Consider the following 26,609-nt stretch of genomic DNA (forward strand, 5'->3'; position numbering starts at 1 on the left):
CCCGGCAGAGCTGCTGCCTGGTCCAACACTGCTAACAGTCATCTGCTCACCCCGTATGGGCTGTTTAACACAAAAGCTGTGGGTACGGCCGGGCCAGGGCTGCCTGGGAAGCCAAGGCTGGTGGCAGCGAGCCACAAAGGCAGGAAAAGGGGAGCGGGGAGCAAAGCTGGGAGCAGGGGAGAGGGCAGGGAGGGATGGGCTCTAGCTGGCCCCACCCAGAGCCACGCCGAGCCGAGCCCCACTGGGCAAAGACTCAAGAGACTGAAGAGTAGTGAGAGGCCAGCATCAGCTAAGCCCACCCCATGTGAGAGTGTGGCTGACCCTGGAAGGGGGAGAGGGGCAACCGAAGAGGGCTGGAGCGGGAAGGGGAGGGGTGGAGCACCACTCCTGCTGCTCAAGGGTTTGCTCTGCATTGGAGTCGGCCGCCGCACTGCTGTGGCTAGGTCCGGGGCAGGCTGCACATCTCGCAGTGGTCCGTGCCTGGCTGGTTCATGAAGGTGCAGTGCTGGCAAGCCCACATGGCTGCAGACACAGCGTGCGTCGATCCGCCCACAGCACCGTATTCGTGCAGTCCTGGCAGCTGGACACCAACTGTGCCTGCGAGAGAAAGAGCACGGTCAGAGCAGGGAGAGGCACCGGGAATGGACAAGAACCTGCTGACATCCTGTCCCAGCAGGCAGGAGCCTCCCTGCCTGCATGCTGCCATCACCCCCAGGGCTGGGACCAGGGGCTGCTCCCAGGCACGGACGGATCTGAGCACCCCGTGCTGTGCCCACACCAGCCAGCTCAGCCCGCGGACTGAAGGACAAAGGACTGTGTCCCAGGGACCCCATTTCTTACTGCAGAGCTGCTCGATGGTGGCCCACTGCTCTGACTTTTTCCAGGTCTGTGCGAGCTCCTCGTTTTTGGTCCTCACAGCTTCCAGCAGCAAGCTGATGCTGTCCTGAAAGACAAAAGAGGGTATCAGTGCTGGATGTTCCCCTTATGACCAACCCGGAGCTATGACACAGAGCCTCCCAGCCCTCCACTGCTCACATGAAGGCAGAGCTGCAGGTCTGACCTGTCACCATTTTCTAAAGAGCCTTTGGGGTTGCACAAGTGATGTTCATTGTCAGGGAGTAAGACCGAACTCATCCCTTCTGCTCCCCCCAGCGTTCAGATGCACTCTAAAACCCAAAGGCTTCAACTCCTTCTGCTCAGAGACTGCAGCTGAAAGCTGCACTGTGCACACTGAGCCCAATTCCCAGCAGGGCACGAACATTCCCAAAGCAGCTGTCCCGGGGAGCACCATGCCCAACCCCCAGCCCGTGTGCAGCCCCAGCCTGATCTCCAGCTGCCCAGGGTCAGCCCAGCCGCCCTGCACATGCGCCCATGAGGCCTCTGGCAAACACATGGCTCATTCTGCTGGCGTGCTGCTTGAAAGGGGAAGGTCCGAGGGCGCAGATGTTAACTGTGGACCAGTACCACGCCAAGAAAGGCAGAGATGCACAGGCAGGAAGCTGCTGGCCTCACAGAGATTTGGGGGCTCTGATCCTGTTATCGTTACAACGGGAATTTTTGATTCCGAGATATTTTTAAACATTTCCAGCTCTCTGAGCCACAGCCAAGTTGGCTCTGTCCCACCTGTGACCACGTGGAGCAGCCCTCACCCCCTCACCGCTCCGAGCGGTGCTTTGGGAGCTCTTGGCCCAGCCAGGGGCTTCAGTTTCACTTTTAAACCCTCTGCTGAAAGGTCAGTCTGGAAGAACAGGCGTTGGGCCAGCTGCGTGTCCCCAGAAGGCATGGGACGTGCCTGGAGCTGCGCCGGTGTCCCCCGTGCAGCAAAGTGACACTGCTGAGCTCGGGGCCTCAGGGACAGTGACATGTGGCCATTTGCTGTTGCTTACGTACCCGCAGAGGCATGACCTCGTTCGTGACCAGGAAGAGGAGCAGATGGAAATCGGAAACGATGTCTAAGAAAACAGAGGAAGTATTCTGGGACAGGTAGGTGGCCAAGCTGTGGAAGTCCTGCAAGATGGGAAGGAAAGAAAAAGAAGTCACTTTCCCTCCATGTGACAACTTTGATTTCTTATTCAGATCCACTAACGGACACAGTAACACTCTCATCCTCTTTCGTGTGTGAGTACAGACCATCCTGAAATCAGACCCCAGCCTGGCTGGCTGTGCTGCAGCTAACAGCTTCCCGAGAAGAGGACCTTGGGGTCCACACTACCTCTCCTCTCCCAGCAGCACATCCAAAGCTGATCCCAAACCCAAAGTGCTGAGGAGTGGCAGCGAGCTCAAGGCAAAGCCAGGTCCATCAGGAAGAGGCAGGTGAGCAGCTCCTCCCTCCCCTGCCTTTTCTTCCCTGTTCTCAGTGCGCAGTGCCCCTTCATTTGTGACTGCTTTTGGAGGAAGCCTCAGACACCTTTAGCATGGCCTCTTACAAAAACTAGCTGCTGCTGCTTTAAAGCAACTCAAGCCTCCCATGTGCTGGCAAAGTCTCGTGCATGCCTCAGGCTGTGCAGCAGCTGCCTCTGCTCAACACTGTGAGCCTTCAGTAAAAGGTCTCTGTGTTTTAACTATCAGCCCAGGAAGAGAAGACAGTGCATTTGGAGCTGGAGCAACAGACCCTCATCCCACTGCTGTCACAGTGGGTCCTTCCCTGTCTCTCTCAGGCCAGAGCTGTATCTGGAGACCACAGCCCTGGCAGAGCATGAGGTGACCCAGAGCTCAGCCCTGAGCAGGGGGGAGCAGCACACCCAGCCCCCAGCTGCATGCAGGCACTGCTCAGCACAGGACAGAGTTTGGCAATGCTGGACTGAACCATGGAGGAGTGATGTAAGGGCACAACTGCAGCTGTCCTTTCGCAGACATCAGAAAGAACAAGGGATACAGATGACGTCTGTATGAAATAAGGCTTTGGCATCCATCACTTACCTGAGTTTCTCCCAGCACATCACGGTTCTCGATGGGAAATGGATTTTGAGAAATAGAAAAAGTGTAGACTGGATCCTTGGGGAAAGTTGTAGTAATCTGAAAATACAAGAAAGGACAATCAGAGTGAGAAGAAAGGCTTCTGAGCACTGAGAGCAGCCACGGCCAGACATAAGAGCTCAGCCAGGAAGGCAATTACAGCACGGATCTTCTGATGGCTTTTAGCATTTAAAGCGATGTTGCAATCAGTGCACCCCCAGCTTCTGGCCATCATCTTTAATGAAGCTGAGGGAAAGGCTCTGAGCTCAGTTGTTACAACAGCACAGCAGTTCCCACTGCAGCCCTGCCCTGCTTGGGGTGTCACCTGGGGGTCACCTTAGTACTGTGGGGGGACAGCAAAGCTCCTGCACGAGGACTGAGCCAGTGAGTTCTGGACTGAATCATGCCAAGAAAGCATCTCTGCTTGTTATTTAACAGCATCCCTGTGCTGAGAGGGGGACTATCCCTGCCTCCTGTGCCAAATGGACAGGTGAGGAGGGGGAACACAACATTGCTCCCACCTTATCTGAGAGGTTCCTGGGCTCAGAGGCCAGCAGCTGACACTTAAAGCAGTCCTCACTCCAAGGGCTTTAAGGTTGTGGTGTCAGTTACTCTGCCATGACAGGGAGGCTCTTTGTAAGCAGACATGCAGAAATACCTGCCAGTTCAGTATTAACTTGAATCACGAAAAAAAAAAAGAAGCAAAACAAGATGCTTCAGAAATGCAGCTTTCCAGACTGCTCCTAAATGCATGTTCCGTCAATCTGTTTTCATCTTAATTACACCCCAGGTAGTCTGGAAACAGATGCCTTTACTGCTTGAGCAATAAATACATTCCAGAGCTGTCGACGGGCACAGGGAGTCCAAGGGCCCTGCACAACGGGCCCCTTGTTCTGAGCCATGCTGATAAGGGGCACGCACACACCAGGCATTGGTGGGCACGGGGAAGAGCAAGGGGAAGGCTCCAGGCTGCCAGCTTCCCTGTGCCACAGGACAGCACCGGTGCCAGGGGCAGCTGGAGCAGAGCAGTGGCTCTGGGTAGATTTAATCATTGTTGGCACCACCTCCAACTCAGCAACATCGTCTGTCACTGGAATTATTTTGCTTTCTTCCCTTCCACGCTGTAGCAGTTCCCCTTCGAGCCAAAGGGCAATGCCTGGCAGGGCTTGCTCATGGGCAGGTCGTGGCTCTGCTCCAGCCAAGCCCTGTGCTCTATCTCGTACTGCCCTCCCCCAGGAAAAGGCATTTTTGTAGCACCAACCTTGTCTGCTGAGTCACCACAAAGAGCAGGACTCGTAATTGCTAAGGGAGACACAAACGGAGCTTTCTAATTAGCTCCCCGCGAGGTGGTGCCCAGCACACACATCTGTGGGGCTGGCTGCTTCTGTCACATGGCTATGTGCCACCTCCCCCATAAGGCACCAAGCAGGGCCTTCCCAGGAGGCAAGGATGTGCCCTGGCACTGCTGCACGCTGTGCCCAGAGAGCACTGCATTACCCAGAACACACTGCCTCCTGTACCCCTGTGCTGGGCCATAATGGGGAAAGGGGAGAAAGAGAGAGAGAGCCTATCCTACAAATCAGCTCCAGTGTGGAATTCAGAGGTGGGTTAGGAACTCTGCTCTGCCCCGACCACCTCCTGCTGCCAGCAAAGCAGTGAATACTTACGTCTATGATTAGGTACTCGACAGGGAGAGGGCGAGCCAGCTGTGTGATCTCATTGCCAAACTTGTCTATGTCCTGAAAGACAAGAGTGTGATTAGTGCAGAAATGGCAAGGAGCCTCAGGGACGCATCGCCAAACAGATCCACACTGTAGCTCAGGGATGCTCTGTGTTGGTAGGTGGTTTGGGGTGTAGGGAAGGACACAGCTCTCTGCAGCACCTCCAGCTCTGAGATCTCTGTAACACAGAGCTGTGGCTCACATCTTGTCATGAACCTGGCACCAGTCATGCTCACTGTCACGAACATGCCACCAGAGAGATGGCACAGGGGAGTGTAAATGCCACTTCTGAAGCAGCACTGTCTTAAAAGGGAGGGAGGGAGGCATAGCTCCACATCTGCTTTCTCCACCAAGGCAAACCTGACTTGCTGCAAAACTTGCCACGAGTCTCTAATCTGAGCTTGCTTCTGCTTGGGAGCTGGAAGTCCAGGCACTTTCTCACACGCAGACCCAAAGGGCCAGCAGCACATCACAGTGCATAAACTTGTTTGGCTTTGCCAGGTGAACTGAACATAAAGTTTAATTACGGAGAAAAATGGCCAGCATACGTTCATTAATCATAAAATGACAATTAGACCTGATTTATGTCAAACACGCTGAGTTCAAACACAGCTTCAGAAATAAATTCATAAGAAGTGACACTTTTCATTAAAGATTCTGTAAGAGGGGGTTGTATTTTCTACCTAAATCATCACTTAACATGTTATAAATCATTCACGGAGCCACATATAAATTATACACCCATGATTCCCTATCAGAGACCTTACATAAAAGTTTACATCGATGTGCAGAGTCCCAGCGGCCGCAGGCAGACCCGGGCTGAGCCAGCAGGACGAGCTGCCTGGGGCTGCCATCGTCCCACAAGCTGCATTTTCCTGTTGGAGAACACCACTCCCTGCTCTCAGCGCTGCTGGGTTGTGCTGGATGTGTGCAGTGGAGGTATGCAGCCACTCACAGACAGATGCTGCCCCAGCAGGCTCCGGCGTGCTGAGTGCCTGAGGCTGCAGCCCCCTCCCCACCTCCACCTCCCTGCCCACCCCCCCCAGCCCCCAGGAACGGTTTCCTTTGTCCAAATCTACCTTCCTGTCTTTGAAGCTCCTTTTAAAAGCAACCCCGATAAGGATCTTTTCTCCTTGAACATGACAGCTTGTTGGCCCTGTGGTTATTTCAGCAACAAGCTGGTGGCTGGTGGCCTCAGATCTCGGCGGCTCTGACAGCGGCAGCAGGAGACGCGGAGCCTTTTCAGAGAGATCACAGGGCCTGAAAGCTAACCTGCTTCTAGATCGCAGCGATACCGCCAGAGCCACGACTCCAACCCGACCCAACTGCACCAGCTTCCCAAACACAACCCTGCCCCTGCAAGAAAGAACCTGCAACAACTCACGCATAATTAGCCCATCTGGAATTCATTTTCAAATCTAATTAAGTTCTAATATGCAGAAACATTTTTCCAGCACCTGTTCGCTTTAATCTCCGCCTCTGGGGATTTCCACGTTAAATGCCTCCTTTTTAATGTCACGCTGCTGAGGCCTTTGAGATGCACGACGTGGTTACAGCCGAGCTGGAACCTTGCTCCCTGCAGTCAGGGGGTGTGTGCAGACCCTGCTGCTCCCCAAACAGCGAAGCCCCCCTGCCCAGCCAGCACTTCTCTCCATCCCCCATGCACCGTTTTATCAGGCAATTAAGTTTTAAAGGCCTTAACAAACGTCAGGTTGGGAGAGCTGCTGGGAGTCAGACATCTCCATCTCGCACTTGGCAGTGGCTCTGCACGCAGGCATCACGGCTGTGCCCCGTGGCCCCAGACCTCAAAGCCACAAACACCTCCGTGCTCTGCTCAGTGGCCACAAATGGGGCAGGAAGGGGTTAACAAAGCACAGCTCTTTGGCACCTGGACAGAAATCAAGCAGGGAGGCCTGGAGGAACTGGATAATGAATCATCCCAAAGACAGGAGCAAAGTGAGACTGCATCAGGCACCGCGATTGGAGGCTTTAAAGCACTGTTTTGAGGCAGAAGCTGCAAACCCACCAGGTCAAACAGGGAAAAAGAACGGGTGCACCACAGGCGGGTGTGCTGCCGAGCAGGTCTGGATGCATAGCACAGCTCTGCACACCACGAGCTGGCTGCTGCAAGAAGCGGCCCTGGGTGGCTTCAGGATTTCCAACACGGAGGTGACGGAGCGGCCAGGAGGGAGGCCTGGCTCTGTGGTGGCTGTCCCAGGGCTGCCCACATCCTGTGCCACTCTGCTGTAGGCACCCTGGAGCTGAGCAGCTCTGGGTTTGCGGGACAGCAGAGCCCAATGCTGCTTTTCCCCCCACTGACGTCCAGGAGCCTTCCCAGGCAGCCCTGCCCCCTCGGCACAGAAACGAAGTGACCTTTCTACAAGTAAGCAACAGGTCAGTGAGAGTTGAAACACTTCTCAGGAGACTCCTCGTGAGCTAATCGAGCATCCTCCTCCCCACAGCAGCTGGGACATTTAAGGCTAAGAAGGCTTTTCCAGTCCAGGACAAAGCGTTGGGAGAAAGCCAGGGGAAGTCCTGTGCTGTCAGAGAGATCCCTACACAGCCTGGCTATTGCCTCCTCCCTGGCAAGAGGATTTCAAAGTGCGTGGCCAGAAGCAACATGTGCCACGCTGGGGACAGCCTGAGAGCAGCTGCAGGTCTGCATCCAGACCAGCTCCAACAAAAACAAAGCACCCCGCTGCTGGTCCCTGCCTGGGCCAGATGGGAGCATGGCTGGCAGTGAGAAGCCAAGGCTCAGACACCACAACAACTGCTGTAAAAAGCACTTGTTGGATTCTCTGGGGCAAAGGGCTCTTTCACAACACTGCTGCCATTGTGAAGGGTTTTCGTCACGCACCATCCTGAAGAAACTCTGGGCAGCATTAAGGCAGCTGTAAAATGCAACTCTCTGCAAGGATGACATCTTGTTTGCACTAAGGTAATACTTGCAATGAGAGCCAAAGCCAGTCCCTAAATCCAGTTCTTCAAAAGTGTCAGAGTCTGGAAAGCACAGCAGTCCTCCCCCCCCACTAAGTGAGACCGAGCTGCCCACGGGGTCAACAACGTGCAGCAACGTCCTGCAGGGCTGTGCAGCTCAGCACTGCTGCAGCCAGGATGGAGCTGGGAGCACTGGGCACAGGCAGCACACTGGGAGGGGTCAGATCCCACTGAGGCACTGAGCACGGCAAGCAATGCCACCTCTGGACAGCTGGTTTGAACTTCTACTCTTAACGAAACAAAAACCAATACAGATGTTCTCTAGAACCAGACAGACGAGGCAGGTGAGTGCTTGGGGGGCAGAAGGAGTGGAAAATGCCCATCTGCCACGTTCAGCTGAAGAACAAGGTGCAGTGGTTGTTGCAACATCATTTTTGCTTGCATGCTCAGTGGTTACCCCAGTTTGTGTGCCTGTGTCTTGACAACAGCGACTCCTTCCTGGATTCCCTTGCACTGAACTTGCCAAGAAGCACGCGCTGGTTGTGCAACGCTCCAGTTGGAAGCAGCACCACACCGTGACGCTTCACAGACAACCTGGGAGGTGAAGGGGATGTGTTCTTCCCTCTGGCTGATCTCACCTGGAGACACATCTCGGAGCACAGCAGCTCACACCCACACCCCCAAAGCCCTGGACTTCCACGCCAGAGCAGAACTCCAGCCCTCGTGAGCCAGGAAAGCACGGCCCCGTGTAGAAAGCACACCCTGCCAACTCCACGGGGGTGGTTCCTGCGAGCAGGAGGGCTAGCAGCCAACACAAAGAGAATGGTAAAGTCATACAGCAATCACACAGCTGGAGCTCAGGAAAAATGCCTCGCCCTGGCAGGACAAGGCTGCTGCCATTGGTTTTCCCACTTCCGTGGGAGAAGAACTGTGGCAATGCAGCACCCAGGTGAGACCCATTCAGCCACTGCTGTGAGCAGAGGTAGAAGGCACCTTCAAACAACATGAGCAAAGCACTGCTGGTAGCTTGCACATCCATACAGCTCTTTTCCTATCTGCAAGAGCTGAAGGCAGATCTTCTGCACTACCTGGCTGCAGGCAGGTACAGGAGTTCAACAGATTGTGTTTTTTCCCCCTGTATGTGGATGCAAAGTCGCTCTATACATTCATACTACACCAACATTGACCTCCTGGTTTGCATCCAATTATAATAAATTTGTATAGCTCCTTTCATCCTAAAGGGGCTTTTCAAATGAACACTGGGTTTATTATAGAGGAACATATATATGGATCTTTCTCTTTACCAGCGATAGCTTCTCAGTTTGAGTCCTCCAAAGGGCAGTGCTCTCCCTAAAGCCAGAGGTGGGGGGGCGGCTCAGAGGGAAGCCCCCACATCAAGGACTGCAGAGAAAGCTGCTCAGCTCCTGCAGATTTGACAGAGCAAGGAGCAGCAAGGCACTGCACAGCCAGATGTTCTCTGCCGTGTGGCCAAACACTGGACTTCTGCTCCTCAAAAGTGTATTTAGCTGGTGCTTTGATACCATTGTTGTCACCAACCCAGTAACTATGAGGTAGTGTCTCTGACCTCAAGCCTCATACATTTAATGAGACCCCAAAGGTTTTCAAAGCCAGGAGTGACTAAGCTTTCCATTGATTTAAGAACATTCCAAAAAATAAAGAAAAAAAAAGAAAAAAAATTAAGAGATCCTGCAGCCAAACACGTTTAAGTCTAAAGGACAATCACACCCACCAGAGCAGTCCTCAAGCCTTCCTTGAGCTCATCACAAAAAAGGCAATTACGGACAGAAGTTATAAAACATATGAAATAAGCTGCAGCCCGACCCAGTGAATCAGTTGCTGGTGGAAATTTCCACACGATGCCGGAGCCGTCAGCGAGCACCACGTCCTGGTTATCTCCCTCCTTCAGATTACCAACGGGAGCGAAGAGCTGAGGGGAACACCCACTGCCTTCCTGCTGCTCTGAGCACCCAGGGTGGCCCACATGTGGGACGCAGACCTGCAGCCTCCTGCAAGGCTGCACCCTGCATGGCACAGCGCGGGCTGCTCCACGCAGGACAGCAGCGAGCCAGAGATGATGTCAGCGCAGTTCAAGGCCAACTGTTGCACAATCGAGCTCCGCTGTATCAGAACGGACCTGGCTTATCAGCCCTGAAGAGCGAGCTGTCTGCACGCTAAGGAGAAAGGCACGGATTTTATCTTGCTTTCTGACAGTACAGATTCCTCTCCCAACACTGAATTTAGCCAAAAGGTGTTCCTCATTTTCAGGTGGAGCCAAAGCAAGCCAGCAGCAAAGCACAGAGGGGCGGAGCCTCGTGGGCTAATTCAGCCCAGCTCGCATTTCCCCATCTGAGTTTTGGAGCATCCTGACAAGCTCCACTTCTGCTGGAGGTGTGCAATGTGCTCAGCTTTGCTGGCCCAACTGATGGCAGCTCTGCATAGCCCAACCTCCACACACAGCAGGAGTGCTGCAGGCTGAGAGGGCTTTGAGCATCAGACAGACAAGAAGGAGATAACTAACTGGGGTGATGGATGGCTAATTAGCTAGCATGCCATGCCATTAATTAATTCCCCTGCCCTTGCTTGTGGGGCACCAACATACACAAGTTTGAGACACGGTGCTGTTAGTGTCTGCAGAGATCCTGTCCCCAAGTTTCTAACCCAGCCCTGCACACACAGGAGGTCTGGGGAGCTCCAGAAACGACTGCCAAGTGAATAATGACAGCCCATTCATCACAGAAACTGTACTGGGACCTGCAGCAGGCCAGATACCAGCAGTGCTCTTGCATGGCACTTCAAACAAAAGCACTCTGGATCCACGCATCTCCCACTGCTCCTCAGGAGCAGCTTTTGGAGTTTAACCAGAGCAAGGAATCAGAGCACATGCAGGATGCTCAGTGCTAGAGAGGACAGCCAGGGATGCACTCCTGTCCCACCGCTGGTCTGAAAACCTTCACACCTTCCTCTCGTTGCAGGGAAGCATGCACAACGCTCTCTCCTCTTGCTGCATTTCTTACCCAGCTGGTGTCTGTCAGCATGTCACACGTGAGCGGATCCCTGCACTGCACAAGGAACCCACTGCTTCGACAGCACTATTTGTGCTAGCTCACATCATACAACGGTGAAGTGGGGGAAGTTGAAGTCAGATAGGGATTAAAATCAACAGAGAACATGGCAGATTCAGCCAACAAACACAAGAGGAGGTGAATTCAGTGTACCTGCTATGGACTTTTGGTGGATAACTTCATTTAGAAACTGGACAGCCAATGGCTACTGCTGCACTGGAAACCATAACAGCCCTTTTACGAGGGGGAAACGGAGCTTAGGCAATTACTCTGCAGACATGTGGTGAATAGTTACTACTGAAAATAGTTCAGACCTCAAAGACATCCCTTCCTGAGCTGGCCGTGCTGATTTCCAGACACGCAGCAGAGCCGTTTTTGCAGCCCCCCCCCCCCATCATAAGCACACAGTGCTCACCTTATAGAACACATCAGGCACATACTGCTCACTGCTGGACTCCTTGGCGTAGCCCAGCTCCGGTGCGTCGCGGCACGGCAGCAGGCACTCATCTCGGACCAGAGCCATGCACTGATTGGACACCTGGTACCCCTCAAAGTGGACCTGGTTGTCGGGACCACCTGGAAGAGAAAAGCCCAGATCCAAATTACACGGGAGAGTGATTTGCTGGGTGTAACTCAGAGAGGCATGAGTCAAAGAGCAATGTAAAACACGACGGCCCTTCTAACACTGAGGAGTGCACAGGAAGCATTTTGAGGCAAGAATCCCCCCCTCCAAGTTCTACATTTATTTAATAACACGTACTTCTTCGGCACCATTCTCACTTGGCCTGATGGGACAGAGTGACAGCGAGAGAACTTTGCCAGGAGCTTAAGAGAGGCTTAGCTGTCCTTTTGGACACTGTCAAAACCCAGCAACCTGCAGGGATTCTCTCTCATCCAACTCCTGCAAGCCTGCTTTCCTCCCAGTGCACCACGAGCTGCATACTGAGGGCTTGTCACCTGGCAATGTCAGGCATAAGAAGAAAAAGTGTTTTCTCAGCCTATAACGGATGGCTTGGTGGAAATCTGACATGGAAAGTGGAAATGAAGACCCTGGCTCACTACTGCATCACGTTTGGCTCTTTAATTTGGATAATGTAAGCAACATCACATCATACGTTGTTAGAATACAACTGGAAAGAGAAGGCACAGGCAGATGGTAGGAAAGAGTTACTATTTTCAAACCTAGGAATTCAGGAGGGGAGAATAATTAATCCACAAAGAGGACTTGAAGGCAAAGTTGATGCAAGCTATCCAATTATATTTATACTGCACAAAAGGAAGGAATCGGGTATTTAAATAGAAACCTGATGGGCTGATAGAACAGAAGAAAATGAAATTATCTGGAACAGAAAAGAGGAAATATTCCTTTTCTTCCCTTTGATCTCTAACCTGAATCACTCACTGCTCCAGAACAAACACTCCTAGAAATTAAACTTAGACCAAGACACGAGGAACGCCTGAACAACACTAGCCATCGTTTTCTCAGGAAAACACTTTGTTTAAAATAGAAATAAATAAATAAATGTGTGAGAAACACATTTATCTTTACTGGAAGATTGATGTGTTCAGCAGCCTGGAATGCAGGGCATCTGTCTGACTGCATGGGTCTGTCAACTGTGAGAGCATTCTCACTAAAAAAGGCTCCAAAAACACTTAAAAAAAAACCTGAGCTCGGAAGAGACAATATAATACCACACTTTGAGTTCTCATATTGGATGCTGTTTGGAAGTCATGGTTTTTTTTTTTTTTTCCACTGTGCTAAATAGACCCAGAACCCAGTGTATCTGCTCCAGGGAAATGTTAAATGAATGCATGTGTCATCCCACAAAGAAGAGCAGACTCAACTTCTAAGGCTACAGCTCTCCCAGCACATGCCAGCCTCACCCCGCAGCCCAGTGCCTCTGGAGACCACTGTGAAAGTGGCTAAAATCAGAGGTGACAAAGCAAACCGATGTGTGGGCTTCTGTTTTATTTGGGCAAACAAAAAACATTTCCATGCACAGAAGAGCAAGGAATCCTACATAAGGGTTTCCCTGACAGCAGTACAAGGGAGATAAAGGTCCCTCCTTTACGCCGAACCACCTAGAATAACTTTCAGGATCTGGATTGCTGAGGTTCTGCACTGTTGCTTTCAGGCAACAAGACTTAGAGATTAAATGTTTGAAACGAAAAAAAGCAATTGACAGATATTCCCTTAGCTGCAGGCAAAAAATGCTTTCTGGATCAGAGAAGTGGGTGTTCCAGGTATGAGCTTCAACTGAGACTCCTACAGGGGACAGGGTATATAGCTGAAGAGAAGATAACACAAAGAAGGAGCAAAAAAGAATTTTACTTGATGGAACAAGGCAAAGCTCTTGTTAAATAGGACAGATGAGGACCAAGACATCTGACTTCCTCTGTCAGAGCTGCATATTCTCCTATTAACACAAGATAATTTGTGTGTAATCAAGAGAGCTGGAGCAAGCTGAGGCCTGTTAATACCTGTAGCCACAACCGTGACAAACTTGGATCCGAAATGACCATCTGGAGAAAGGCGACAGATGTTGGGGTGCTGGTTCTGAAAATTTCCAGCTGTGATGCACTCTTCTGCACTTAGATAATACGTGTCCTGAGGGAAGAGCAGAAACGTCAATAAAAAGGCCAACATGATGCAGCCTAGACCTATTTCCCTGGTCTGTAGCCAAGGAAAACTACCAACACCCTAGTAAAACAAGCTTTCGTAGAAAGCTGCAGACTGAGAGAAGAATGTGACTTATCAGCTCTCTAGCCACGAGCCTGACTTCTGCCACAATGACCTTCCCACTTCTGGTTCCACCCACCTTTCCAGGCTCATTTTGTTGCCGTGTTTCATTTTCTAAAGGGATATCACTGATTTTAGAATTACAGGTAACCGAGAAGGTCAGAGTTGGAGGACTCCACATGCCTCGCAAAGCCCTGCCCACATCCTCTGACTCAATCACTTTTGCTTGCTGAACTTGTATGGCACTGAAACTCTCTCTCTCCACTCTACTCACTTTTTCTTAAACCACGAGCATCATTTTCTTAAAGCAGAACAGGTGAAGGACTGCAGGCAGCTTTGCCTGCTATCCAAACAGCTCTGTTCCTTCCCAACACTGCTCCAACCCCTCCAACAGTGCTCTTTGAGCTCAAGCTCGTTTTCTTCCTTCAGCAGCTGAAACCCTCACATCATAAGAATTTCAGTCCCAGTGTCACCCCCAGCCCCGTGCTGCCCTGGCTCTCCCTGTGTCTGGCAGAGCCAGCAGCCAGGTGATGACACAAACCCTCAACACCAGCGGTGGCAATGAGTGACACTCTGGAGTCTCACCTTGTTCCTGCTGTACCGAACTGTCCCTTTCCGCGTGTCTTCAGAGACTAGATCAGTAAATATCCAGCCAACCTATAAAGCAGTGTCACGAAGAAAATTGCTTTAAGAAAAAAAAAAAAAGGAAAGAAAAAAAGGAAACCCAAACCCACAGAAGAGAGCTTATACATTTTCTCCTAGCAGGACAAGATGTTCTTGGCTCCTGGCGCAGCCTTGCTGCATGCTGCCTGAAGGAAATGGCTCTCCCAGCTGTGCTGGGCTCATTTGAATACGATTTCCAGGAGCAGCGTGCCAGCTGGCCAGCCGGGGGCACCTGCAGCTTTATGTTTCACTATGGAATATTTTTTCATGGAAAGATCTGGAGGCTGCAAGAGGCTTCTCAGCCGCTACCTCCTCCCACCCACAGCAAAAAGCATTTCCTATTGAGCATTCAGAGCAAAGCAGCATCAGAAGTGCCAGCAGATGACAAAGCAGCTCACATGATCTCATTTCGAAGCCTGCAGTCCCTAGTTAAGATAAAGCTTGTATGCTCCCACTGGAGTGTGACTCATTCCAAATCAGCCTGCTCCTTTCCAACAGATACATTCCTGCTTTCTGCATTGTTTGCACATATGAGTATAGATGTGTACACACACACACGCACCGCTGCATGAACCCTTCCACACGTGTGCTAAAAACAGCTCTGATCAGCCCCCCGTGACCGACTGCCAAAGCATTAACCCTTCAGGGGAAGGGTCGCCGCTGCAGATTTCCAGCAGAGCCCAGGAAGACAAAAACCTGCACCCAACAGTAAGCTGCATGTTAAATCATATTGACTAAAGGGATCTGGTGTGAGAAGCAAAGGAAAAGTATGGAAATAAATAACACACACAGAAGCTTCGGTTCAGACACTGGCAAAATGCTAAAGATCTTATCTTCAGAGAACAAAAGACCTCACCACAGATGTTTATAGTCTGCTGCACTGAGTCTTTTCTGATTTGCATTTTCTTTAGCAAGTCAATTCTTGTTTGTGTACGTCTCATTCCTGGCATTCACATGATACCAAATGATTTCCCACACCAGAAAAATACATCGGTGCAGGTTTGAGAGATGTCAGCAAGCCAGCAGATCCCAATGCCTCTATGTCCTGATTGGATTACTGGCAGGCCACAGGGCACAAGGGGAACGGGGGACTGAGGCTCAGCTGCTGGGGGTCCTGCACCTCCAGCCAGCAGTCGGATTAGCTTGCCACGGCCTGTCTGAGCAGCACTGAGAGGCAGGACCTGCTGATGAGAATAAAACTCCAGCAGGAGCCTCCGCTCCTGGAAGCGGAATGCAGATTCTGCCAGAAGGAAGAATAAACTCACAAGGCAACTCCAGCTACATCTGTGCCAAATTAGCACTCGCTGGGGAGATGCTACCAGGAACGGCTCCTGTCAGAGGAGAAATAAAGGGAAAGTCGTGTTTTTTCTTCTTCACTACTCCCTTTGATGTCATTCATGACAGAGGATTGCTGACTGCAGCTGAACAGCCCTGCTGCATGCTCGTCCTCACAAAAACATTTGTGGTTTTTTTTTTTTTATATACCTAGAAGGGTAAGAGCTACCAACCCTTCAGCTAGGTTTGAAATGAACCCAAATGGTCTTCAATAGCCCCACAGAGCTGAAGAGAACTGTCGGTGACTTTCTTCATTGCCATGCAAAAGATGCGTGACATCCAGCATCATCCTAACCTTTCTCAGTCCAAGCTTGGCAGCAATCTCATCCACAACCTCTGCTTTTGGATCCTCCAGGATCTCCAGGCTGTTCTGTGTACCGATCTGCACAAAGAAAATCTTGCTTGTAAAACAGAACAGGAAAAACCACTCCACACTTAACCATCACCATGAGCGAGGCACAGGATAGAAGAGCAGCTCTGCATTTTCCCTTCAGCATTAGGACTGACTGCTGATGCTCCAGAAACCTCCATTACTCACAGCCTCATCCTGCAGGAACTCTCCAGTTAGGTCTGCAAACCACGCAGGGGTTTATGAATGAAAGACTCTTGCTCAGCACTTACAAACAGGCTATCACTGTTTCTGAGAGCTTTGGAAAAGGCAAGAGATCATCTAATTTTCCAAAGCTCTGTTCAACCTGCCAGTCCTGCCCTCCTGTTCCATTTGTTGGAGTCTCTGAGCAGCACAGAGGCAGAAGTTCAGGGAATGCAGGGGCCACCACCCAGGCCTGGAAAACACAACTCCATCTGGGTGCGTTTCAGAGGCGAGTTTTCTCATGTGGGGAGATGCTCTGCCAAGAAGCACAGCAGAGACTGCTTGCCAGCAAAGCAAAAGCTTCCTTGATTTTCCTGTGCATGAGTAAACCATATGAACTTCCAAAGTAAGAAATTAACAGCGATACCAAAACAGAGGGCACGGCTGTGCTGATATCTGAAAAAAACAGAAGAGCTTTCGGAAGGCTCTATCTGCAGCTCTGTAACTCTGAGCTCAGCTTTCAGGCTGGCTGAGGCTGGGCTCCAGGACCTGCTGGGGCTGCAGAAGCACTCGGTGGTGCTGTGCACCATCTAGTGGGGACTCGGCCGCTCCTGCTCGCCCAGAGCCCAGCTCTGAGGTACCAACATTATCCACCAAAGCAGCAGATGTGATTTCTGTCTAATTAAACTGCTTTAAGTTTTCCTGGAGAGCTGGTACGAAATTAAAGCGGAGACTAACAATTCTTTAGTCAGTGCAGAATTTGTTTTTAAACTGTTCTGTGCAAGAACCTTTGGAAATAGCAATCAGTAATCAGAGAACAGAGTAATGTAAAAGACGATGTGAGAATAACAAAAAGCTAACCTGGATTTTAAAGTTGTTTCAGTGGCAATAACCAATAACATCAGCAACCAGAGGGCCATAAAAAGTCTTTTTTATGGCACTATTTTCCTTATAGGGCTGCAGTAGGGAACCCTGCATGAGATTACCCAAACAGAGAAGCGTTTATTTGTTCCCCGATTATCTTTATGAGTCAACAGTGACGCCAGGGTACACAGCTTGTATTACCTGTGGGGGTTCATAGATGGCAGCCACCTCTGCCCTGATCCCCAGAGGGATGTCTTTGTGCTCCGTGTACCGTCCATACAAATACCCAAGATGTTGGTTTCCTGTCTTCCGCCAGAAGTCTAGGAAGCGATCTGCAATTGTGTGGTTCTCAAACATGATGTTGTCAACATGCCTGTATTTCTGTTTGACAAAGTTCAAGTGTCAGGCCATCCTCCACCGGGTCCAGTTCCTTTGCCTATTGCCAACACCCTCCCCAGCTGCCAGGGATGCATGCCCTCCCTTACAGCTGAACCCAGACACCACAGGAACAGGGAACGCTGCCTCCCTCCCCTCTGCTTCAGCTTTCACCACCACTCTTTGGCCCAGCAAGCAGAACTCACCGTGGGCTGGGCTGTGGGGAAGTGCTGAGCATCCCCAGAATCCCCTTAGCTTGGCTTCTTTACTAGGGCCCTTATCCCATGAGCTTTTGCAACTAGAAGAGACAGTGAAATTTCAGAGGAATCAACAAGAAACAGTGGGACGGCTTTTAGATCCCATGAAAGAAAAAAGAAGTGGAGATTCACTAACAGTGGTGCCAGCTAAGATGTCTCTCACATTAAGACAAAACTGCTGAACCAGATACATTCTGGAGTCCTTTCTGCAAGGACTGAAGACCTTAACAGCCATTTCCTCAACAACTGCCAATACACAAAGGCATCCTGCTCCAAGCTGGCTGTTCTTGAAGTCATCTCTCCAAAAATAAAAATCAAGACTCTGTTTGGCTTGAAGCTCAAGGGCCTCTGCAAGCACTGGCTCACCTGTCTGTTAAGAGTGATGGCACTTGGCTGACACTTTGTGCAAATGCCTTCTGGCCAAGGAGGGTGCCCTTCACAGCCCGACTTGATCTTGCAGCTGATGTTTTCCAGGGCAACAAATTTCCCCCTGCAAGAAGAAAAAGAGAAGCTGCTGTTAACACAGTACATGCCTTTGGGTCTCAAAAAAGTAAGTGGCCAAAAATGTCACTGAGGAAGCAGGGCAGGAGAGACGGTGTCACCAATGCTTTGCATCTTCAGAGGACCTCCAAGTGCCACACAAACTCTGCAGAGGATGCACCACTTCTGCAGCCCCGAAGTAAGCTTTGCAGCCCATTCAGCAAGGCAGGTCAAGAGGACAATGGGCTCTCCAGCCCAACCCCATATCAGGTACTCAAGCGAGAACACAGAGAAAACTCATGGGACACAGCCTAAATAATTCATGCAGCACATAGGAAGTAATAGATTATATAGCAAGGGCAAGTTAGAGTTCCTTTCATGTGGACAAAGCTTCCTGCAAAGGGAAGTTCCCTTCAAATCAAAGTATTATGGATTTGAGCTACATCTCACCAAGACATTAAAAAGTTCCCAACAGCATTTAAGAATAGGAGGGAGATGGTTACACCTCTGCAAAGGAGCTAAGCTCTTAGTTCAGTGCTTATTTGTCCTGTCACAACAGCGTCCTCAACCCCACCACGAAGCAGGGATCTCCTCCCATTAATGGGTGATGATTCACAGCACCACAAGAAGAAACTGTTTCTAAGAGCACATGGGGGACAGTACAGAATCAGGCCCTGAGAAATGCCAAGCCCCTCTATTGTCCTATTCAAGTAGGAAGATTAGAAAATAGTTGGTGAATAAAAGCTCCCCAGATCCTCCGCAGGCTCAGTGTCTCTTCACAAGGCTGAGACCCAGGCGTGGAGCTTGGTGTAAACAGGGAACCTCTGCAGGCATCTGGCCTTCTCCCCCCATCAGTACTGTTTCTGGAAGCAATTAGTTTGCCACAAAAAGAAAAAAGAAATAAAAATCCATAACCAAAAACTTTTCCTTTATTTTTAAATGTGTTTTCTCCTTGGCTTGACATTCAAAAGCTGCATCCAACATTACTCCAGCGAGAGCCGTGTAATCGTGCTTTTGTGTTTGGGTTTTTTTTTGTTTGTTGGATCAAAACAACTACAACTAGATTCCCTTAAACATCAAGATTTTCTTACTTGTCTGCCCCTCCGGTCAGCTTCCTGATGTAGGCATGGAACGACATATGCTTCACAGGAGGTTCCAGATGGTTTAAATAATCCTCATCAAAAGGCTGCCAAAAGCACCACACAAAGAAAAGCCAGGTCAGACACCTGCCTGATGATACACTGATCACTGAACAAATGGATGTTCTAGAGTCAACCCCACTGCCTCTCAATGTGGAAACAATCAAGCAAATTTAGGCTCTTTTTCAAGACAGCTACTACTGTGACACAAACAGTGGGACCTTACAACTGTGAGTTTTATTAACACCTCCTACTTTTTACAACACATTGGCTCCACAAATCAGAGTGAGCCTCAAAGGCAAAATGCTTTTTCCTTTCAATGTGTAACAACAAACAAAAAGCCCAGCTGCTCAAACAAGGCCAAGGAACTTCCAGAGCACGTGGCAGGGATGTGGGGCACAGCTATAGTGGCTCGCAGAGACTTCTCACAGATCACTGCTGCATGCCATAAATTACACAGCTTAGCACATTTGTAGGTGTTACTAAAGCTGCCTTCAACCTGAATAATAGGTGGTTAAACTGGTAAGTGCTGGGATGCATGAAGAAAGGGGGATGAAACGAGAAGACCCAGGCAACAGTGGAGAAGGATGAAAATTGGAGCTCTCAAAGTACCTTCTGTTAAAACCATTACTGCAGAAAAACAGAAGAAATCCAGGGTCACGAAGGCCCAGAGCTTTAACTAGCCTGGACACAGGCTGGCACCTCTGACAGTGCATGGCAGGATTCTGACTCAGAGCTGCCATCTCTACGTGGGCAACGCTACGAGGAGAAGCATTCCTACTGGGAGAAACTGAATCCAAGAGCTTCGGGTGACGTGCCTTCCTGTGCTGATTTTCTGTAAGACTTTCTTGGGGCTCTTACCTCTAATGGTACACAATGCACACATTTACCCAAGGGGCCGTGGCGACACCTATGCAAAGAGAAACAGAATTAGCACAGGTCTCATTTAATAACGAAAAACTTAATCTACAGTGACATTACAGCTTAGGAGCTTTGGTGTAAAAGAGCTCTACAATCATCTTACCCTGAGCAACTCTCCACTTATTATGGCATATTACAGAGACAGCAGTAATGTGAGTTTAAATGTGAGAGTCCTGGGTCAAGACCAAACTCCCCTCATGTCTGTGTCACTGGCAAGCAACTCTGCTCCCGACAGCCACGTGAACCAACGTCAGATCACAGCTTCTCAAGTTTTACAACCCCACCTGGAGGTTGTATTTCAATTCAAAGAATTTTAAACCTACGTCACAGGGCGGTTCTGCGTGGCTTGAACAAAAAGACAACCAAAACATTCACCCTTTATCAGTCACTAGAGGATGGCCTGGAACAAGCAGGGAAGCGTGTGTTTATCAGACTGATAAGGACCTGCTGGTTGAAGTTAAAAAGCAGAGGGGAAAACATCTCCTTTGGAGGAGACTGATTAAAAAGAAAACAGAAAAGAATCCTCGTGCACCTCTGCCCCAGCACTAGGAACAGGTCAGCACTAGCTTTGCAAAGAGAGCCTCTAGAGAGCAGCATGGATGCTGGCTCTTCTGAAGCCAAAATGGATGGAATCCAGTTGCAGCAGTGCTTTTAACAAAGTATTGTGGCAGATAATGTACATAAAGGACCACTAAAGGCTGCTAATGCACTCAGCCAAATGCCAGCATCCCCCTCATGTTTAGATTGATATGCACTCACAAATACAGGAACAAGCCCAGACACACACGTTTTATCATAAATATCCGCCACTGTGCTTTGGCTCCCTGCTAAGAACAATACCTTCATTTATTCTTTTGAAAATCATGGTCAAGTTAAAGACAATGTTTTTGCCACAGAGTGGTGGGTTTTGTCTTTATTGTTTCAATAACGTGACACTTGCCTCATTTATCATCAGCCTGAGAAGGTTAGATAGGATTTTCTACCTAAAGGCTTCGTCTCTCCAAACTTCCTTGCTGCTGCAGCACTGAAGATAAACCATATGGAAGACAATACAAAGGGGAAGGGTGAGCTATTCTGCCTTAGAAAGAATTCTTGGTTGCCTTTAAAATTTTCACTTGAGTCCTTTTAGAAGCTGCTTTGTGAAGGGGCCGAGCCCCAAACCAACCACCAGAGCAGGAGCCAACTGGGACACTGTTAACAACGAGTCACAAAAAACAATCATCCAGGCAGAGGACATTTCAGCAGCATCAGTGGAGATTTATGGTGGTATTAAGTCACCAATGTATTATTACCGTTACAAAAATACAAGCTGCTTTGTTTATCTAAGCCTCTTGCAGCTAAGATTTTGGCAAAGTTAAACTTTGCCACATTCCTGTCAGCAAAATGGACTCCACAGTTTCACAGGAAGGTTAAGAAAGGCACGTGATGGAAAGGAAGCCAAAAACCAAGCAGAGGCAGAGACCCAAGTCCAAATTCCACACCTCTGCCGTTGGACGTGGCTTCTACTTGTTCCCTTCATTTTATTTTTCCTTTAGAAGGAGTGGTGGGACCTGAAGGCACAGAAGGGCTTCTGGGATATCCCTGGTTACGTGCCACATGCACACACCTCAGTGCTGCAACCGAAGTCAGCAACACATGCAGCCGTGTCAGCAGCCCCTGCAGGGCAGCAGGAAAGGTGAGGGTTGTAGAGCCCTGACAGAGGAGCTGTCTGCAATTTAGCAAACAAACCCAACCTCAGTGCTGTGCTTCCCACAGCTGCTGGCTCAGCCACACCGAGGCTGAAGCTCTAGTTGAAAGCATTTCCCTGTTCACACCCCTCACACGAGATGCAGACCTGGCCCTGCACGGCTGTCACCACGGGACCCAGATAAGGGGGAGCTGCACACTGACACCATATGGAACAGAAGCTGCCACTGACAGCAGGCCCCTGCTCACGAAGCAATATGCCACACACACAGCAGAATCCAGTCCTTCCACATGGCACCAGCTGCCAGGACATCCCAGGGAAGAATTCAAAGTATTCCTTTTAATAATCTAGAGTTCTAAATGTTTTAAGAGCACAAAATACACGATCACAAGTCCCCTAACAGGGGCCACCTTGACTGAAACAATAGATACTCTGAATGAGTCCTTCCTGGCTAAGCCCCTGGAATTTTGGTATCTGCTTCCTTCCTCAGCTCACCAGAGCCTCACTTTAACCTTGCAGGACAATGGCGAGGGCTGTTTTCCCTCGTGAATATTTCAAAGACAATGAGGATAAAGCAGTGGCTCAGACAGCAGTTCCCATAGCACACTTCCTGGCTGCTCACAGTTTCAGGCAAGTTGTGACAACCTGGTGAGGCACAGATGCACTGACAGCAAGCAGCCTGCTGGTACTTACAGCTGCTGGTCTCGATTTCGATAGATCTTCCCATCCTGTTTGATCAGGTACTGGTCGATGTCATCTTCCACCACCTGGGGGGCCCCCACTGGCCGCAAGCTCTGGGAGACAGAGGTGTCCATGGTCTCTGAGGAAGAGCCAGCTGGGCTTGAGGGGTACAGAAACAGCATATCTCCATGCCTATGGGGGTGGAAAAACACATGGGCATCAGCAGAGCACAAGCTTTGCTTACAGATACAGCGGAGTGGGCAAGCAGGTGATAAGACATCCTCTGCTCAGACAGCTGGAAAGGCTCAGACTCCACCCCTTCCACCAGGGACTGAGCTACACCAGACCTTCACCCTTAACCACTTGAAGGAACTGGCTCCTCCGTGCTGCAGAGCGCAGGAAACACCTGTGCTAGATCTGCTGCTCGTTACAAACCACATCAGTGTCCGTACTCCTTCAGCACAGACTTCTGTGTAGCAAAATTCCTGGGTCACAGAGGAGCGTGTCATTTATCACAGGCTACAGAAAGAGTAGCTAACACGGCTCTACTAAGCCACTGCATTAGCTACCTCTTTCTCTTGCTTCAGGCATTAGCACAAAGGTGTATCTTTTTACCAGTAGACAAGATCAAGGGAAAAAGAAGAAGAGAAGGCAGAAAGAAGCAACAGCTCCACCAGAGAAAGGAATTTATATGGGTCCTGTGCACACCAGTTCCCAGAGGCAAAAAATAAATAAAAATTATAATTTGAGTGCAAGCAGGGACAAGGGAGCCAACAGGAGACCTGCTGCTGACCCACACAAGCAAACTGCAATGCAAAAAGAGACCAAAGAAGCAGCTGCCACAGCCTAACACCTAGTTGTTTTGATCGCTTCCATTCCTGCACGTCAGTCAAGCTTGTCTCTTCAAGCAGCTTGTGAGTGACAGCTGAAAGCTGGAGACTGCTACAGTGTGATGGTGGCTGCTGCTCTCAGCTCAGAGGGGAGAGTTCAGACATGCTTAGAGAAAAGGCATCCTGTTGTATAAAGCTCCCCCTCCACCCACAGCACTCTCTGTCAAGACTCACTTGATTTTCAGTAAGTTGAGGGATTTGTTTTGTGCTGCTGTGATCTCTCCTGTCTTGTCTCTATTGGTGTAGACAGAAAACCCATTATTCCTGAAACCAAATTCTTTTGCAACCTGAAAGAGAAAGGATGACAAAGTTTAAGATACCTCACACCCCAGGTCAGGTGCTGAAAGCTGCTCAGAGCAAGCGCTAAGTCCAGGGAACTTCTATTGCAAAAGCTTAGCTGAATTCATCCTCATTTCTGAAGAGCACAGGATAACTGAGAAAAACAGAAACACTTAGTAACACAAGCAATTTATAAAAAGAGCAACTTAAACAGAACATGTCTCACTCGTGCAACACAAACAGTAGAATGTCTAAATCCAGGCAAGCCCTGTAATGACTATAGGGGGAGACACTGTCCTCTCCAGTCACCACACTCCAGCCTTGAAGCACACACCAACCATGTCATTCTCATCCTCTATCACCAGAATTCCTTGGTCCAGATCTTTGTCTCTGGAACTCTTCTGCCCTCACTTATGCCTACCTGCTGCTATATAGGTTTCAGAGCTCTTCCTGCTGTCCTCCTGCCTGTTTTCTTTTGCTTTTCCCATTTGTCTCTTTTCTCCTGACAAAACTTACCCTCAACAAAAACCATTTCTCAGTCTCAGCCCCCAGGAAGGCTTTTTTCTACCTTACCCTCTCAGCAGAGCAGCTGAAGCTGTATTACTCTTTATCAGCCAAATGTCATTTGCAGCCTCTTCATAATAATAGCAACTTTCAAATTCTGTTGTGTTTAAGCCTAACTAGTTTAGAAACAGTGTTGACAGTTACACTAGTCCTAAATTCTGAAGTTAACTGCCTATCTCTGCAGCTTTGGTAGAGCTCAGAGACGACAACTGCACTCAGTACAGCTCTGCTGAGCCACCCTGTGCTAGGAAAGAAACCCAAGCACCTCTTTCATTCAGCTCTGCAGGAAGATACAGTTTTCCTCAGATCACAGGCAATCTTAGTGAGGCCCAATGCTTTTGTTCCAACATTAGATGCTGGCAAGCACAATTGTTCAGCACTCTCTTTGGTAATATGAACCCTTGAAACTGAGCAGCTTGTTTTGCGCGGGTTCCAGGAGCTTTGAAAGCAATGCTTTTTCAGTAGGTGAGACTGCTCAGAGGCAGCAGTGGGTATGTCTGACCCAGCCCTGAAAGCCATCAGGATTTTGGCTTGGTCAGGAGGGGATTGCTGTCACGTTCTGGGCCCAAGCTTCAAACAAAGCATGGACTCGCAAACAGCTGAACATTTCAGTCTGCTCCCCTTCTCCCTTGCAGGGGGAAAGGAAATCTAGCTGACCAAAAGAATGGCCCTTCAGGGAACACAAAGCACTGCTCTTGTGAAGAAAAAAATCCTAATCCAGGAGGTTAAGAGAGAGCAGTTCTCCATTTCTTTAACAGCAAGCACCAAGCAGCTGCACCAGACCAAAGACCAAACTGCAGTGAGCTCCACATCTGAGAACTCCAACACTCGGTGTGTTCCTCAAACCCCAGGGTGGAAATCTTTCCCATAAGACCCCAGAGGCCCTCACACCACTTTATGATCTTGCCTTAATCATTTGCTTGCTCCCTCTGTAACTATAAAAGAAAACCAGTGGCATGCAAAACTCATCCAAACGACATTCAAATCACAGATCATGCAGCTGAATTTTAACTGGATCACATCTGAAGAGGCCAATCTGTCAAACAGCTGGAGTGCCTGTGTCGTCAGCCTTTGCTTCCACAGCTGGCATTTCTCTGGGAGAACACTACACACATGACCTCTCCCAAGAAAGCTCCCACCCCAAGAAATTCCAATTGAAAAGCTGAACAAGTTTCCTCCTTTAAATCGATTCTTTATCCCTCTGGAACTGTTTCCCACAGCACATTTTCCCAGTTAGGTTAAGCAGTGCCACCCATCACAGAACAGCACACCCAGCCCTGCAATAGAGGAGGGCTGGAGTACCTTCTTGAGGAACGTGGCCACTGTCTCTCGCTTGGTGGCCGTGATGCGCTTCATCCCTTCTGGCGACTGCACACGGATTATCTGTGGGGGGAGAGGACAGACAGCCCGAGTTAAATGGGGAACACAGAGCCCTCCCTGCACGCTGGAGCTCTGCACACACAACACATCCCCCCACCACCACCACCTCTGCTTTCAGTGTGAGACTGCAAATGCACACGGAAGCGATGTGGTGGCACGTGAGCAACATCTGTGGGATGAATTACCTTTGTGGTGGAGGCCCTGCAAAAAGTTGGCACGGGACAAAACGCTAACGCTGCTTTTTTGTCAGCGCCCTGACCTCACACGTGGAATTCAGCTTTCAGAGCAGGGCTGAATCAGAGCTTCTGTGGGAGCGCCTGCACACAAACACTGCTCTGAGCAGCTGATGGGCACCTGCACAGCATGTCTGAACCCACATCCCTGCGTCAGAGGGACCAAGTCCCAACGGTGTAACATACACCAGCAGTTCTGCTGCAGCCTTCACATCGAGGTGGAAGAAAAACAGCAGCAAAAGGACCGCTTGGGAAGGGGCAAATGTAAACCTCGGTGCCCGTGCCTTCCTGAGGACCGGGCAAACGTGTGCTCGTGTACAGAGAAGAGCCACACTGAGACGCGGACAGGAGGGAAAGGCAGGCTGGTGTGGGGGCTGCCAGCGTCCCCACAGGGTCCCCTTCTCCCTCTCCACTTTCCTCACAGGGGCACAAAGCAGAGAGGAGCCCCGCACTGCGCTCTGGACCCCACTCTCACCGTTCCACCCCAACGGGTGGCCCGGCCCGGCCCGAGCTCTCCCCCCCCACCCCCCAGCCCCGCGTTACCCCCGCGGCCTACCCCGCCCCACAGGAATCTGCTGCCTCATCGCCCCTCCCCCGCCCTCGCCGCCCCACACCGCCTCCCCCGGGCCGCACTCACGATCGTCTCCGCCATGGCGCTGCCCGCAGAGCCCCCCTCCGAGCTACGCCTCGCGGCCTCCGCTCCCCGCGGCCCCCTCTGGCCCAGCACCGCCCCACAGGGCCCGGCCCGCTGCCCGAGCCTCCGCCGCCGCCGCCGCCTCCCGGATCCCGCAGCCCGGCGTTCCGCCGCCAGAGGGTTCCTACGCTGGGCGGGGCGGTACGCGCGCTTTCCGGTCCCCCCATATTGCCTCGGTGCCTCACATAAGCGCTCCCCC

The 26,609-nt window shown here is 50.4% G+C and overlaps 1 protein-coding gene across 1 annotated transcript; it reads right to left on the reverse strand.

Moving 5' to 3' along the window:
* Window positions 1-239: 239 nt before the first annotated feature.
* NPLOC4 (NPL4 homolog, ubiquitin recognition factor) lies at window positions 240-26,476 on the reverse strand. Its single transcript, XM_065735367.1, has 17 exons — window positions 26,354-26,476; window positions 25,406-25,486; window positions 23,435-23,547; window positions 22,383-22,562; window positions 19,943-19,991; window positions 19,034-19,128; window positions 17,829-17,952; window positions 17,032-17,211; window positions 15,730-15,816; window positions 14,022-14,093; window positions 13,178-13,304; window positions 11,112-11,272; window positions 4,623-4,694; window positions 2,920-3,015; window positions 1,891-2,007; window positions 841-943; window positions 240-597 (listed from the first exon to the last, which is right to left on the reverse strand). The coding sequence occupies exons 1-17, from the start codon at window positions 26,366-26,368 to the stop codon at window positions 440-442; spliced, it is 1,830 nt and encodes a 609-aa protein (XP_065591439.1). The 5' UTR covers window positions 26,369-26,476; the 3' UTR covers window positions 240-439.
* Between the last annotated feature and the right edge of the window lie 133 nt (window positions 26,477-26,609).

This window comes from Cyrtonyx montezumae, unplaced genomic scaffold (assembly GCF_038088225.1).
Source record: "Cyrtonyx montezumae isolate F1298 unplaced genomic scaffold, pur_monq_1.0 scaffold_19, whole genome shotgun sequence".
Classification (NCBI taxonomy): domain Eukaryota; kingdom Metazoa; phylum Chordata; class Aves; order Galliformes; family Odontophoridae; genus Cyrtonyx; species Cyrtonyx montezumae.

Bases quoted from the DNA above. Each gene is read 5' to 3' on its own strand.
- NPLOC4 (XM_065735367.1), bottom strand. The intron at 944-1,890 runs GTACGTAAGCAA...TTTGTCTTTCAG, and splicing joins ACGAGGTCATGCCTCTGCGG to GACAGCATCAGCTTGCTGCT. The intron at 598-840 runs GTAAGAAATGGG...TTTCTCTCGCAG, and splicing joins CACCATCGAGCAGCTCTGCA to GCACAGTTGGTGTCCAGCTG.